Below are 15,437 nucleotides of genomic sequence, written 5' to 3' on the forward strand. Positions count from 1 at the left end.
TTTTCATTTCTAAGACAAGATTTATCAGATGTACTTGTGCAACATAGTTTTACATTGTATTGACTGTTTAACCATTGCCAAAACTGAAAGAGTGGAATAAAAAGGTTTTCAAATTATAATCAGAGGTTGACCAATATTTCTTCCATATTAAAAAAAATCAGTTTCAATAAATGTTAAACTATGGTAGCTAAATAGTCTTTGACTTCTGCTGGAGTGAGTCTTCGAAATCCTGCTTCATCACAAATTCCAACCTCTATATTGTCTTCTGTCATCTGGCCTTCAAAGCTTTCCTGTTTTGGAGAGAAAAAAAATCACTCAATCAGGATCATTCATTTATACAAAAAAAAATCCAGATAACTCAATATTTGCACAATAAATGTGACATCTGACCTTTAGTGTTAAGATTGCTGTATGAATGGCATCTTCAAGTTCTAGGTCTTCATTGTACCTACAAACACAAAGAAACTTATTTCCTCCTGAAATAATTTCTTTCACTATTTCTAGAGCTTAAAACGGGAATTTATGAAAGTCTCACAGCAAGTTTCTACATATTACTCAATTAAACATTAAACCAGAAGAAAATCCAAAATGAAATGCATGCATTTACCATTTGGAAATACTCAAACAAAATCTCAATGTAAAATGTGTACAAAATTCTGAGAACAGGGCAACTGGACCTGGGACAAAATGGAAAATATTTGCTTTAAATGACCTGTTCATCAAAATCTTAGAAATTTCTGCCCATTATGAACACCACATTTACAATATTGTTACATCTGGTATGCAGGAAAATATAGTACCACACCACCATTAGGGCATTTCTACCTCTTTTCAAGGAAGGTTTTCCCATTTACATAATTCTTTCCCATGGCTGTTGCTTTCCATGCAAAATAAGCACCCTATTGGAAAAAGAAAAGAATAAAAGTTTAGTGAAAGGATCATACTCTGATTGGCTTGAAAATAAATAAAAAGTAGCACACCTCATCCAGTTAGCAATAAGGAATAGGAAAACAAACTCCAATCTAACTCTCCTGAAAATAAACTAAGCAATACTTTTAAAGGGCAAACCAAAGAAAATGTTGAGTAGGAGCAGAAACTGCATCAGCAAATTTCAGTGCAACAAAAACTCCAGCCACTTTAAAAGCAACTTCACGTTTGCTTTAGTAAGAGCAATTGGATGCCACAATGTGTACTGGAAGTCTAAGGCATCTTTCTACATCAATTTTACGGATTCTGCTTGTTACAACTGTTGTACACAACAGAAGTCCCACTGCTGCTTCATAGTGTACATTATTGTCAAATACATTACTGAGCTATTGAATTATGAACAATTGTCTTCTAGAAAATTTGAAGCTGATAATAATTGAATTTGTTTTGCTGCATCTGAATCGTACGCATCTGCAAAGCAATGTCAGTGTAGATCACAGACTTAATTTTGTAGGGAAGGAGAGTAACACGTCATTGCATGTTGTAATAACATCGCCCTTAATGGCCATTGGCTTTAAGTATATTTATGATGGTTATGAATTGGTTATAGCCCAAATTCAGTCATAGCCTTCCAGGCCAAAAAAAAAATGGCCAATGTTGCATTGCATAGTTAGACTTTTTTTCTTCCCCCAAGCCTGGGTTTTATTTCGACTTTTAAATTGCTGAACTTTCAGTACCAAGGTCAATATATCTGAGACTTTGGTGAATGAGGGGACTAGCAGTCTATTTCCTTATCTATTATAATTTACATTTGAAAAAAAAACAAGCCAACTAATGGACTACAATATAGAATTAAATATAATCAAAAATAAAAGCAGAAAGTGGTGGAAGTATGTTGCAGGAGGTTTACAGGGTATTTGAAGAAAAGGAAATTCACCCAAGGAGCTGTGGGCGTCTGAAACTCACTGCCCAAATGTATGATGGAGGTGAGAACCCACAGACATCTAATTATTAGATGAGCACTTGAAACGTCACAGCACACAAGGTTATGGGACAGATCCTGGAAAATGGAATTAGAATAGATAGATATGGGAGGCCAGCATAGACACAATGGGCCAAAAGGCCTCTTTCCATACTGTAAAACCTAAACTTTTCAGGATTTTGAACCAGTGACAGAAACGATGCTATGATTTGTGTCTAGAAAGAGAACTTACAGGTAATGGCATTCCCTTGAACCTGGGGGCCTAGATTTTCTGAGGCTGTAAATTTATGGCTTGGTAAGTTGCTGCTGAAAAGACCATGGTGATTTGTTGCAGTGCATATTGTAGATGGCACACACGATGCATCTGTGGTAGCAGGAGTGCAAATCATTCTGCTGCTTTCTCCTCGATGTTGAGCTTAGAACGTTCTTCAATCTGTCATTATTCAGGCAAGTGGATAGTATTCCACTGAACTCCTAAGTTTCACCCAAGGCTTTCAAGATTCAGGAGGAGTATTTCTCACCAGAGCTCGCAGTCTGAGCTACTTTTGTACAATTTCTATTTTGTCAAACATCACATCAGTGCCATTTTGGTTAGACACATCAGAAGTCTTTTGAGCAAAAAACATTTTCTAGATGAAAAATATTAATGCCATGGAAAATAAAATCTCTTACTGCTAATAGGTAGAACACAGCCAGGCAGACAGTTTTCTTTTAGTCTTTCCTAATAATGTATATTATTTCAAACCTCAGAACAGCAATCATACTTGTAAAATTGCAGATTTCTTTAATTTCTAACAACATCTCCTTGGCTTCTCTTGAAGAGGAAATCTTGTGTTGAGAATCAATGTCTACAATTGAAAGCAGGTAATGCCGAATAGGCTTTGGACAGGAAATGTGAAAACTGATGTTTATTCTATAGATGTACAATAAATCCTTGTAAATCTTGGAAATGCTTTCGTGCCAACTTTTACATATGGGTACCAGCTTGTTAAACATGGCAGAGGATTAATATCAATCTCTTCAGGTGGGATGATAAGAAAAGCAGAAGTAATCCCAGTTTCTGACAGATGCAAAGTTCCTAGTGGCTTTTTAAAGTGAAATTTCCAAGTCATGATGAAGAACCACAAAATATGGTTATCCACTGGTGTGTTAAAGTTGGAGCCATATGAGCAGCGGAAAAGTAAGTTGGAGATGTGGACTCAGGTCACTTCAGCTTGAAAGCAGCAAAATATAGGCTTGCCCTTATCCTTACCAGGAAGGAGTAAAAATTAGAAATAAAGTTTTTTTTGGAACTGGATATCAAAACAGCATTACAGATTCCAACATCGAACAACAGTAAGCATCGCCACGATTGGAGACTGTTGCGGTTAATAAGACTGAAGCTAGGATGATGGAGGTACTCAGAGTTATAGAACTAGAAAAAATGTAGAATATGTTAGAATGCTGACAAAAGATTTCATCAAGCACTGACAAAGAGATGGAGCTGTACGGTATAGGTCCTACCATGTGGAGCCTACAAGGGCAAGGACAGGTTGGTATCTGAAGGCTTTGAGGAACACTTGAGAAATAGAGGTTACACTACACTCTATTTTACTGGGAGATTAATTCTGAAACAAAATCAAACTGCTGGAAAAGCTCAGCATGTCTGGCAGCATCTGTGGAGAGAAATCCAGAGTTAACGTTTCAAGGTTCAGTGATCTTTCTTCAGAACTGGCACTTTTGAATGACCTATCAGTCATTGTAATAATGTTTTCTTGCAAGTGGAATTCTATAGATATCAAAGCATCAGGGTAACATGCTTGAGGGGGAAGTAACAATGTGGCTGAGCACATTGATTAAAAATGTCAAGAGCTGCTGTTTAATCCCACCTGCTATAACATGTCCAAATAAATTGTTTTGGAAAAAAAAGTTGTGCGCTTCTTGTAATGGGTTAACTGGGTGGACTGTAAATTTGTTGTTGGGTTTATTTATTTAAAAAAGGGATTGAGTTCTTCCCCAGTAAGAGTTGGTTTCTGGACAAAGAGATGGTTAAGAAGAGAAAAGTGGAAACTGGCATTTGTGCTAAACAATAGATTTATAATAAAACTCATGTAAATCCCTGGAAGCCTTTTGATGCCAAATTTAACATCTGGATATTGTTCTGTTTAACAAAAAGTTGAATTAGTACTGGCCAGCCTTGTTTAATTTATTGGTGTCAGAGTGAAACTGACTGAGATGAAAATGTGCCGTTTTGAATGTTTATCCTGATCACCAGGATCTTATTTCTATCGGAACAATTCAAGAACCTGGGCTACAATTGCACTTGATTAAATGTTACTCAAGTTCCAAAATGAAAGTAGAACCTTCAGTGCAGTAAAACATAATCACCCACAGGGTACTAGGCAATCTTTACTTTCAATTTCTTATCAATTATAGAGCAATTCCAGCTCCATATTTTTGTATTATTTATTAAAATTAGATGATTTTTATAAACTGTACCAAAATCAAGATTGGCAGAGATTTGGAGCATATTGTCTCCAGAAAGCAAACACAGGGAAAAAGAGAACAACTTGGGAATTAGACCTCAAAACTTCCATCCTAAGTACTTACAGATGGATCTGATTGGAACAAATATGGTCGGTCCTCATCCCAGCCAGCAATCAGCAATGAGACGCCAAACGGACGAACACCACTGAAACAAGACAAAAGAATGAGTTCTAATTCTGACCTTGCTGGGATATCCTGTAGTCAATATAACCAATACATTCTGAAAGATCAAAGTTGCAGACTACAAGAAGTTATAAAAATGAATCGCTCTCTAACAAGGTAAAACTATTAAAGATGGGCATTTATGTAGACCTCTCAATTCTCAGAACAGTCCATATTTAATGAATTATTTTGTTTAAATTCTGAACTTGTGTATATTTAGTGACATTTGCTGTGACAAATTTCTGTATTTGCAGTTTACAAGGTTGTGAATGTGCACTTCATATATTTTTGGATCTGAATCCAAAGGCTAAAACAGAAGGTAAGGCATTAAGTTGATCCTTAAAATAATCTTTGTATCAAGCATTTAAGAGGATTCTGTATCCTTGTTCTGTCATTTAATTTCAAACCCAAACAGTTGACTGAACCTGAACTGTAGATCCAGTCACAACAAAATGCAAAAATGACTTCAATGCAGGGCAACTCACCTTAAATGTTCCTCTCAGTAAATGTGACAACGAATTTATGTCAATAGCCCATGTTGAGAATATGAAGGTAGCAATAACTTACCCAGACTGTGTATATTCCTGCATGACAGAGGCCACTCTCTGTACAAGCTGGGCTGTAGGGATGGGTTCTTGATACACAAGGTAGTACTGCTGTGCCAACTTTCGGGCTCGGCGAATCAATACCCTGTGACAAATATAGAGCAAAGCGCTGGGAATATGGCTTCATTAAATGCACACATTTCTATCCAAACCCTGACATAATTCATATTTTCATACTACCTATTCAATAAATAACCTTCAGGTGCCTTCTCTCCCATTCGGCCCCATCACAACACTACTCACTCGTGTGTCTATGATTCCACTCTGCATTGATGAATATCATCTAGACTGCAGGACTTAGTGGACAAAAACTCCAGTTATTACAACTAAATGAATCTCAATCATATTTTCTTACAAGAATGCTTTTTTTCCCTTCCTCTATCTCCCTATAACACAAGCAAAACTCAGGGTCTCTTACATTGTCTAGTACCTCAAAATATTCTACATCCCTCTTATGTTGGCATTGTCTTCAAGATTAAAATTCCAAGTTTATCAACACCGAACCATTACCTCCTCATACAATAGCATTTCTTGTTTTTACGTTTCAGCTGATTGCATTGAACAGTAACATAGTTATCAGTATTTCACATAAACGAAGGATATTGAACCAAATAATCTAACAAGAAAGACATTAATCATTCAAATTTATAAAAATATGATATTTGTTCAGTGTTTTCAGAGGGCAGATATTCCAGTCCATTCTCACAAAAAGCCATCTGGTTCACCAACATCCCTTAAGGAAGGAAATCTGCCCTACTGAGGCAGTCTATCTTAAATGAGCATCCAGATTCACAAAAATTTGGTTGACTCTTAACTGCATTTTGAAATGGTCTAGCAAGCAATTAGTGATGGGCAACAAATGCTGGCCCAGCTAGTGACACCCACATACCATGAACAAATTTTAAAATAACTTTTATGTTCCTGAAAACACATATATAAGCATATTTACTCTTGCTACACTCGTTCACAGGGACCCATTTTCTTGAAACAAAAGGAATATTTTAAAACATTTTTAAAACCTTGCTCCTTCCCTGAATCAGCCAAGATCTTAGGGAGCCAGTAATTCTCCACGGCTTCCTCAGTGGCAATGTCTTGGCCAGAGTTACCTTGCAAATTAATCAACAAATATTTTCCCATAGTAAATTGCTGTGATCATTTGAAATTTGGCATTCTTGTGTTTGTCATATTTAACAACTGAAAATAGTCAACATGTCTGTGTTTTCTGCCATACTTTTAAGCACATAGGATTAAATATTCAATTTCAGTCATCTCAGTTTTCAGTCGATAGTACTGCCACTGATAGAGCTATTGCATTTTAGTAAGCGATCAAGAGCCACCTGTTCACTCTATTCCTATCCACTTGAGAATCTGCTAAACTCTATAATATTAACTAGCTTTTCATACCAGCTTACCAGTTCAGATTGCAAAAGTGTTAGTTCCAAACATTTAGATTTTTAAAAAAAAAAGTATTCAACTGATTTCATTCCAAAAGCTTTTTCCCTTAATGTGTACATGCAGGGAAAATAGCTTTAAGACTTATTGTCTCACCAAAAGGACTCCATGCAATTCAGTGGTTAAACCTGTTAAATTCTGCACATGTAAATTAATTATTATCTCCCTCTAATAACAGCATCATGGCGCTGTAGGTTATTATCCCAGTGGCTCTGAGAAACAGGTTGCCAATTCAATCGCCATCACTGAAAGGCCAGTGCCAGTATCAGAAAAGTTTGACTCAGAGGAATGGAAAAACCAGTCTGAAGCTGAGGAATCTTAAATTTCTTGGCAATTATTGTAAACACCAAGAATACATTTGTTTCACCTACCTATAGTCAGGTCCCATTCCACTATACACCATTCCTATATGTTTTGTGATTGGTTCCACTTTGTGTACACTCTGTTCATCATAAAGAATGGATTTCTGTTTCTTCTCTGTTGCCAAAACAACACCATTGGAAGCTAGGTTTTAAAGAAATATGTAGTAATTTAGAGAGACAACACAAGTAGATGCATACACATTTCACCTATCCGTTTATAATGTGCTAATTTTATTTAGCACTGAAGCGTACCTGCATTTTCCAAATAATAAATTGTGTCGCATTTATCGCTTCTTGGGTTCAGAATACCACAAAGCACTACAGATAATTTACTCAAATTGCAGACTCTGAATTTAATTATCTGATGTCTTGCATGATAGCAAAATGGATTAAGTAATGCATTGAATACCTAAGTAATGCATTTAATGGCAATAAAATTCTCTTACAGAATGCAGGGCTGATGAATCAGGAACTGAAACGCTCTTAAAAGAGACCATATCAGAAAAGTTGGCTGATGAACAACTGCAGACTTTTAAAAACAGCTCACAACAACAACAAAGATATTTCCCAGTCAGGAAGGAGGATTCTTGGAAGGGCTTAAGCCAACCACGGTTAACTGAGGATGATAAGGACGATATCAAATCTAAAGAAAAATACAGCAAAGAATAGTGGTAAATCAGAGACGAGAAAAGTTTTAAAAACCAACAAAAGGTGAACAAAAAAAGGGAGAAAATAAATTGTGACGGTAAACTAGAAAGAAACATAAAAATAAATAGTAAGAGATTCTTTACATACATAAAAAGGAGGAACAGGCAAGAGTGAATATTGGCCCCTTAGAGAATGAAGCTGCGGAAACAATAATGGGGATTCAGGCAATGGCAGAAGAGAGGAACAAATATTTTGAACTAGTTTTCATGGTAAAGGATACTAATAGCATTCTAAAATTCCTACATAATTAAAGGGCTAGCGATGAGCATGGGAGAGGAAATAGACAACTATCACCAGAGAAAAAGGAAATGGACAAAAGGCTGATTAGGAACTTGGAGTAGAGATGCACCCGAGAATTTCAAAGGATGCATCTGTGGAGATAGTGGATCTACTAGTGGATTTGGGGATCCTATTGCATGAATCTCAAAAAACGTTCAGCAGGTAATGGGGAAGGCAAATGTGTTTATTTCAAAAAGAATTTTGAATAAAAACAAAGATCTTGCTAAAACTATACTAGTCAGACCAAGGTAGAATACTGTGAAGTCTTTCTTCATTCCACAGCAAATCTAATCTTTCTAGTATTAAATTCGATAATAAGACAGAATTAACAATATCTACTAACACTCTCATAAGTGCAACCACAGCTTTATTATAATTTAGAGACCAGAATGGTACGTAATGCAGCAATTCTGACCGAACTAGTTTTATGCTGCTCTAGCAAAACCCTGTGTGTTCTCATATGATTTGCCTCAATTATATGTCTTAATTACTTTACAATGGAATTACTAGAGCACAAGAGGCTGCCTTTCAGTCTGTCATATCTCCATTGGTTATCTGTTAGCCCCAATTCATTCCCCTTCCATTTCACCCTATCTCTGACGATTGCCTTTTCCGATAATTCTCTTTTGAAAGCGCCAAATTAATTGGCCTTCCCTAAATTTTTAGGCAAGGCATTCAGGTGACACTGTCAAAAAAAGGGGTTTTCAACATGTCATCATTGAATCTTTTGCAAATCAGCTTAAATCAACATTCTCCTGCTCTCAATCCCTCTGCCAAGAAACATTTCTCCCCATCAATTTTGCCCAGATTCCACACTCCATCAAATCTCTGCTTAATCTTCTCTTCAAGAAAATCTCCACCTTTTTCAATGGATCCATGTATTTGAAGTTACTCGTCCCTGGAATACACTCATGAATCTTTCCTACACTTATCTAGCTGATCTATCTAGCTACCCTGTGATTAGGAAGGCAAATGGAATGTTGCAATTACTTTCAAAGGAGATCAAATACAACAGCAGCAAAACTTTACTGCAGCTGAATTGAGCCTTGGTGAGACCACATTTAGAATACTATGTACGATTTTGCTCTCCTTGTTTGAAAAAGGATATACGTATGTTAGAAGCAATTCAGAGAAGATTTACTCCTGGGTATAAAGGGCTTATCTGATAAGGAGAGGTTGAACAATTTGCACCTTTAACCACTGGAGTTCAGAAGAACAAATGATAATCATATTGAGACAAAATCCTCAGAGGACTGTCTAGACTAAATACAGAAAGGGCATTTGTCCACGTGATAAATTAAAACAAAGAACAGAATCAAAAGTTTAAAACTGAGAGGTCTTCCAATGAAGACAGATGCGAGGGGAACTTCTCTCAAGAAGACTATGAACAGAAGCAGGCCGTTCAGTTCAGAGTCCCCATTCTTCATTCAATAAAATCAGGGCTGAACTGATAATTCTCTATTCTGTCTTTCTGCCATAATTCAATTTCCTTACTGATTAAAAACCTGTAAATCTCTGCCTTAAATATTCTTAATAGCCCAGCCTTGACAACGCTCTTTTGTAAAGAATCACAATTATCTTCTAGGATAAAATCCTCATCTGTACTAAATGGGCAACCTCATACTCTGAGATTATACCCTCTGATCCTCGACACTCTGATAAAAGGAAACTTCTTTGCATTTACCTGGTCAGTACCTTATTGACCACCTTTTGGAAGTCTACATCACATCTATCGATTCTCCTTCAACTACTTTCTCAAAGAATTCCGACAAGGCATGATTGATTCCAGCCTCGGGCAACGATCTTTATGTGGAGTTTGCATATTCTCTACGTGTCTGCATGGGTTTCCTCCAGGTGCTCTGGTTTCCTTCCATAGTCCAAAGATGTGCAGGTCAGGTGAATTGGCCATGCTAAATTGCCCACAGTGTTAGGTGCATTAGTCAGAGGGAAATGGGTCTGGGTGTGTTACTCTTTGGAGGGTCGGTGCGGACTTGTTGGGCCGAAGGGCCTGTTTCCAAACTGTAGGGAATCTAATCTACCCCTTCATGAAGTCCTGCTGAGTCCGCTTGATTACATTATGTATTTCTAAACGTTCTGTTCTTTGATCCTTTATAGTAAACTAATATTTTCCCATGTTTCTGTGCAGCATGACCATGACAGATGTGAAGCTAATGGGTCAATAATTACCCATCTTTGTCTCACACCCTTATTCAACAGCAATGTTACTTTGACTGTTTTTCAATCTTCTAGGACATTTCCAGGACATCATAAATTCATTGACAAGTCACATGCTACCCCAAGGTGGAGATACATATCCATTTCCATCCTAGTCATTCTCTATCTATGGTACTATACGACAACACCTTGATCAGATGAATTGCAATGTTTAAAGATGCCAACCCATCACCAAAGTCACAAGGGCTACTAACAAAGTGCAATAAATGACAGTTACGTCAGCAATGAGCTTAGCTAACTTCTGATACAAGATATTATAAACAAAACTCGGCAAAGAAAATTTCTTTGCACAGCTGGTCAGCCTTGAAGAGATTAAAAGAGCATAGTGGTTGTACTATTGTCCATACCTTTGATTCCCACTGCTGGAGCTCCTGCCGCTACAGCTGCCAAGGCATATTCAATCTGGACGAGTTTGCCTGAAGGGCTGCAAAATAAGATACAAAACAATACATGTGAAACTGAAATGTAGAGCACTTCTGATGGATAATTTTCCTTCCTAGACTTTTCAACTCAATTTTGCAATTGTTATACTGAAACACCAAAAACAGATTCAGTTTATAGATCATAGAATCTCTACAGTGTGAAAGCAGGCCATTCAGCCCATCAAGTCTACACTGATCCTGTGAAGAGCATCCCACCCAGACGCACACTCCTACCCTATCCCCGTAACATTGCATTTCCCTATTGTTAATCCAGCTAGCCTACACATCCCTGTATACTATGGGCAATTTAGCATGGCCAACCCACCTAACCTGCGCATCTGTGGACTGTGGGAGGATACTAAAGCACCTGGAAGAAACCCACACAGACAGGAGGAGAATGTACAAACTCCATGCAGACAGTCACCTGAGGGTGGAATTGAACCTGGGTCCCTTGCGCTATGAGGCAGCAGTGCTAACCACTAAGCTACCCTAGCAGCTTTATAAGCTTTCAGGGAGGTGTAGCAGAGATTTTACACTAAAATGAGGAAACAGAGTCTTGCCACGCACCCCCCTCCCCCCCATTAAAAATTAGCTGAGCCAGTTAAAAGTTCTTTCTTTTTGAATCCTAATTTTAATAAAAATGCAGCTTCAGCGTCATCCTCTGACATCAAATGATGAAAATTCATTACAACTGTTATCATTAGTTTCAAAGAAAATTGCAGACATGAAACAATTCTGGATTGTTTCTTGCTTTACCTTATTCAAGACTTTCTTTATCTTGAGCCTTTCTGCAGAGCACAAGAACGACTGCAAAATGAACAACGTAAACACATTGGATTTTGCAGTGCAAACCTCTGATACCATAACCAGAATAAATATCTATTAATAAAGTCAATACCACTGCCAAGGTATACACAGAGGCATAATATTTAGCTTTCTTTCAACAATGTCTGCTCACTCTGTTTAAACTCACAAGGTTGCAGTATTATGGACAGCAAGGATCTTTCCAAACCACCTGTCAATTTTCTTGGTAAACTAAGTGAGAATCGGTAGTTTATTGAACCTCACATCACCATCTTCTAGTTACAGGGACTGAATAGTGACCAGGATCCATTCCATCTGATCACCCACCATTCTAATTCACAAATACTGGAATCAATGAGAAGGCTACAGCTACGCTTATGACATGGAGTAAATCATCCCCCCCCGCAACGCCGCGGTAATCTGTGAAAATTCGAGGGGCAAAGAACTATCCCAAAACTCACCATTTAAAGTAAAAATGAACAACTTTTTTAAAAGTCTAATAGAGAATATGAACTAACAACTATTTACAACTCATTTATCTAATCCTATCTATTTCCTTCTCCTCTACAATACTGGTCCAATAAAACCCCCGATTAAGATTTACTGAAAAATACAAATTTCAAAACCAGCCAGCTGTTGAATGTTTTCTTTGTATTTTCTTTAAATGCAGGGTTACAGGCATGGGAGGATTGGTTGGTGTGAACTTGATGGCTGAATGGCCTGCTTGGAGAAAGTGAGGACTGCAGATGCTGGAAATCAGAGTCGAAGAGTGTGGTGCTGGAAAAGCACAGCCAGTTTAGGCAGCACCCAAGGAGCAGGAGAGTCGACATTTCAGGCATAAGCCCTTCATCAGGAATGAGGCTTGTGAATGGCCTGCTTCCACACTGTATGGATTCTAAGATTCTGTGCAAACACACAGATTCAGTTTCACTAATAATGATAAAACCTGAGCGCCTTCACCTCTCAATATAATCCTAGGCGTTTCAAGTTTCACCCACCGGCAGCCACAAGCACTCGCATGAAACAACTATCAGGATACCTTTCACTCAGGCTTTACAATTCACCTCCAAACCAAAGTGACATAATACAGCACCACAATATTAACCACTTCTGTTCATATAACAAAGCTTCTCAAGACGATTCACAAGGCAGTTACAGATTATAAGGCTAAAGATTCTGGCAACCACAGGAAAATCAGGCAAGTTCCCAAGAACACAAAATATGAACTGAGAGTTGGAACTATAGGAGAGTACAGCATTATGTGGGAAAACAAATGCAAAAATATGTAGGAGATAATCAAAGGAATCTAAAATTATTTTAGTAAAATGCGTGATATAAAATACTACTGATTAATAACAGATTGTCCTAAAAAGCCTCATGAATGTCCTTCAAGAAAGGAAAGCTACCATGCAACTCCAGATATGAAATAATGTATTTGCCTCCTACTTATCTTCTGAAATACTTTAAACAAGCTACTCAGTTGTAGAGAGCCACTACAGAGAAATCATACGATAAAACCAGACAACTGCCTGGTATCAACCTGGGTACAAGAAATGACAAAGGCACATTCTACCTCTTCAAAGTCTACCAACTAACACATTGGAACATTGTGCTAAAATTGCAAAAGTTGACCTATGGATTAGTCAAACAACAACTTGACAATCATGTTCAGGGAATCCTAACCGACAACCATTGGTCAAGGGCCCTCTGTCATCATGCTAAGACACTCCCTGGCCCACTGGCAGCTTTGACCCACCAGGGACTGCAAAACTGTTGGAAGGAAGAGGTCCTGAGAACACTTGATATTGATTTTGGACTTCATAAACTCCAAAAGCATCAGACGGAATACAGGCAAGGAAAGTTCCTGATCATCACCTACCAGGTGCTACTCCTGGCCCAAGTCAAGTTATCCCTCTATTGTGGGTCCTGTCACTTACCAGCCTTCCTCAACTAATAAATTAGTACTCCTCCAAATTGAAGGTCACTTGAAAGAAGCACTGAGTATAACCAGACATTTAATACATTAGGGATGGGGGACTTCAATACCCAGCACTTAATGCGACTTTGTTGTGATAATACAGGCCAAGCCTCAATGGACTGCTTGAAGTGATCAGCCTGTAATACAGAAAATTGCCCAGTGATGTCAAACCCACAAAAAAGGCAAAAAAAAACAAATTTGTCTGATCAAAGCAGTGGAAGGAATGTTGACAGCACTTAGTCAGTTCAGCTCAAATTCAGTCCGGCCCCACTCAGCTCTGGATCTTATTACTGACTTAGTTTGAATATGGATAAAAGAACTAAAAACTAGAGATGAAGTGAGACTGACTATCTTTGACATCGAGACTATATTTAATAAAGTTCAACATCAAAGAGCATGAGAAAAATTGAATTAACTGCAAATCAGGGTGGAAACATACCTAGCACAAAGGAAGATTATAGCTGTTGGAGATCAATCAGCTCATTTCCAAGACATCAATGTCATGCTCCACGCCTGACCATCTTGAATCGTTTGAACAATGACCTCCCTTTCTTTATAAAGTCAGAGTGAAATGTTTGCTAGTGACTGCTGTGTTCAGTACCATTTACAACTCATGAAATACAGAAGCATTTCATCTCCATATGCAGCAAGGCCTAGACAACATTCTTACTTGTAGCATACAAGTTCAGGCAAAGATCACCCCCCAACAAAAGATAGAATCAACCTAAACAAACACAGAATTCACAGTTCTGAACAAAGGTTATGCTAGACTTTAAATGTTAACTGTTTCTCTCTCCACTGAAACTGCCGAACTGCGAAGTTCCTCCAGCATTCGCTGGTTATTTCAGGGTAACTGTAGTTTCAGGAACCTATAATTAGTCAAGAGAAACTATAAATGTATAATTGCAAGATCCCATGTTCAGCATGTTGTATTTGCAATTAAAATTAAAACTGTACTTTAGGTGAACCTTCATTCCTCACACAATTATCCACAGCCTTTATTTATGAGATCTAATCATTACCATCCAAAAGCATTGCCATTGTTGAATTCCCCACAACATCTAAATGACCAAATACTGTGGCTACAAGTGCAGGTCAGAGACTGGGAGTACTGCAGCGAGCAACTCACTTACTGACTCCCCAAAACCTGTCCATCTTGACTCAAATCAGGAGTTTGATGGATTACTCAAATGCCTGGATGAGTGTGTGGAATATTACAATTATCCGTGTACAGTTTTTCCTCCTATTTATTACAGGTAACTGATGCCACAGCGACCCGCAGCACGACTTGTTTTTTTTAACTCTTGACTGAAGACACACGTAACTACTAGATCAAGGTGATGAAACTTTTCTGGTTTCCGTTATGCAGGTGCAGCAAAACTTTTCAGCATTATCTCCCCTTTCCTCATCAACTTTAATTAAGCATTACTCCTGTCGTTAATGAGCCAATAGGACCAACAAACAGAGTGCTTCCAGCACAATCTCCAGACCGAAAGCGAAACCGAATGCGTACGCGGTTCGCTCGTGGACCTGGGGCCAACTTCCTCCAACATTATCGAGGAAAAAACTCGAACCCGCAGAGGTAATAGTCCCGGAAGATGCTGCAGCGGCGGCCCGAGGGCCTCCTGCTCACAGCGGCCGGGGAACAGCAACCGTGACTCTGCAAACTTGCAACGCCTGCAGCTAGCCTCAAGCTTGACAATGTTGAAGGTCAGATAAAAGCAGCTGTCCTCACACGGAGGGGATTCCTTCGCCCACTGAGTGAGTATCGAACGACGGTTTGGTCGCCCAGTTTACCTGAACGTGGTGAGGGAGAAGCTGTACCCCCGGTCCGCCATCTTTCTGCCGCTCACACTTTGGAATGCTGGGAGTGGAAGAGTTACTTGAAACTACGTCATCTCCGCTAACCTTTGGTGAAATACGGACTGCTAACTATAATATCCGGCATGCACAGCGCCGGAGTCCGCCCTTCAGTCGCATGCAAGGGATTCTGGG

General features: G+C 38.5%; 1 protein-coding gene across 1 annotated transcript; it reads right to left on the reverse strand.

The window, feature by feature from the left end:
* LOC140464973 (proteasome subunit alpha type-2) lies at positions 1–15,372 on the reverse strand. The gene is made up of 8 exons (XM_072560678.1): positions 15,240–15,372; positions 10,586–10,662; positions 7,026–7,158; positions 5,165–5,287; positions 4,499–4,580; positions 826–899; positions 391–448; positions 1–290 (listed from the first exon to the last, which is right to left on the reverse strand). Exons 1-8 carry the CDS (start codon positions 15,278–15,280, stop codon positions 174–176), a joined length of 705 nt encoding a protein of 234 aa, XP_072416779.1. The 5' UTR covers positions 15,281–15,372; the 3' UTR covers positions 1–173.
* Between the last annotated feature and the right edge of the window lie 65 nt (positions 15,373–15,437).

The sequence above is a fragment of the Chiloscyllium punctatum genome, chromosome 41 (genome assembly GCF_047496795.1).
Source record: "Chiloscyllium punctatum isolate Juve2018m chromosome 41, sChiPun1.3, whole genome shotgun sequence".
Classification (NCBI taxonomy): Eukaryota; Metazoa; Chordata; class Chondrichthyes; order Orectolobiformes; family Hemiscylliidae; genus Chiloscyllium; species Chiloscyllium punctatum.

Coding starts and splice junctions, on each gene's coding strand:
- LOC140464973 (XM_072560678.1), bottom strand. CDS start 15,280: ATGGCGGACCGGGGGTACAGCTTCTCCCTCACCACGTTCAG. Junction 10,663..15,239: donor TTCTCCCTCACCACGTTCAG/GTAAACTGGGCG, acceptor CTTATTTTGCAG/CCCTTCAGGCAAACTCGTCC. Junction 4,581..5,164: donor CAGGAATATACACAGTCTGG/GTAAGTTATTGC, acceptor GTCTTGTTTCAG/TGGTGTTCGTCCGTTTGGCG.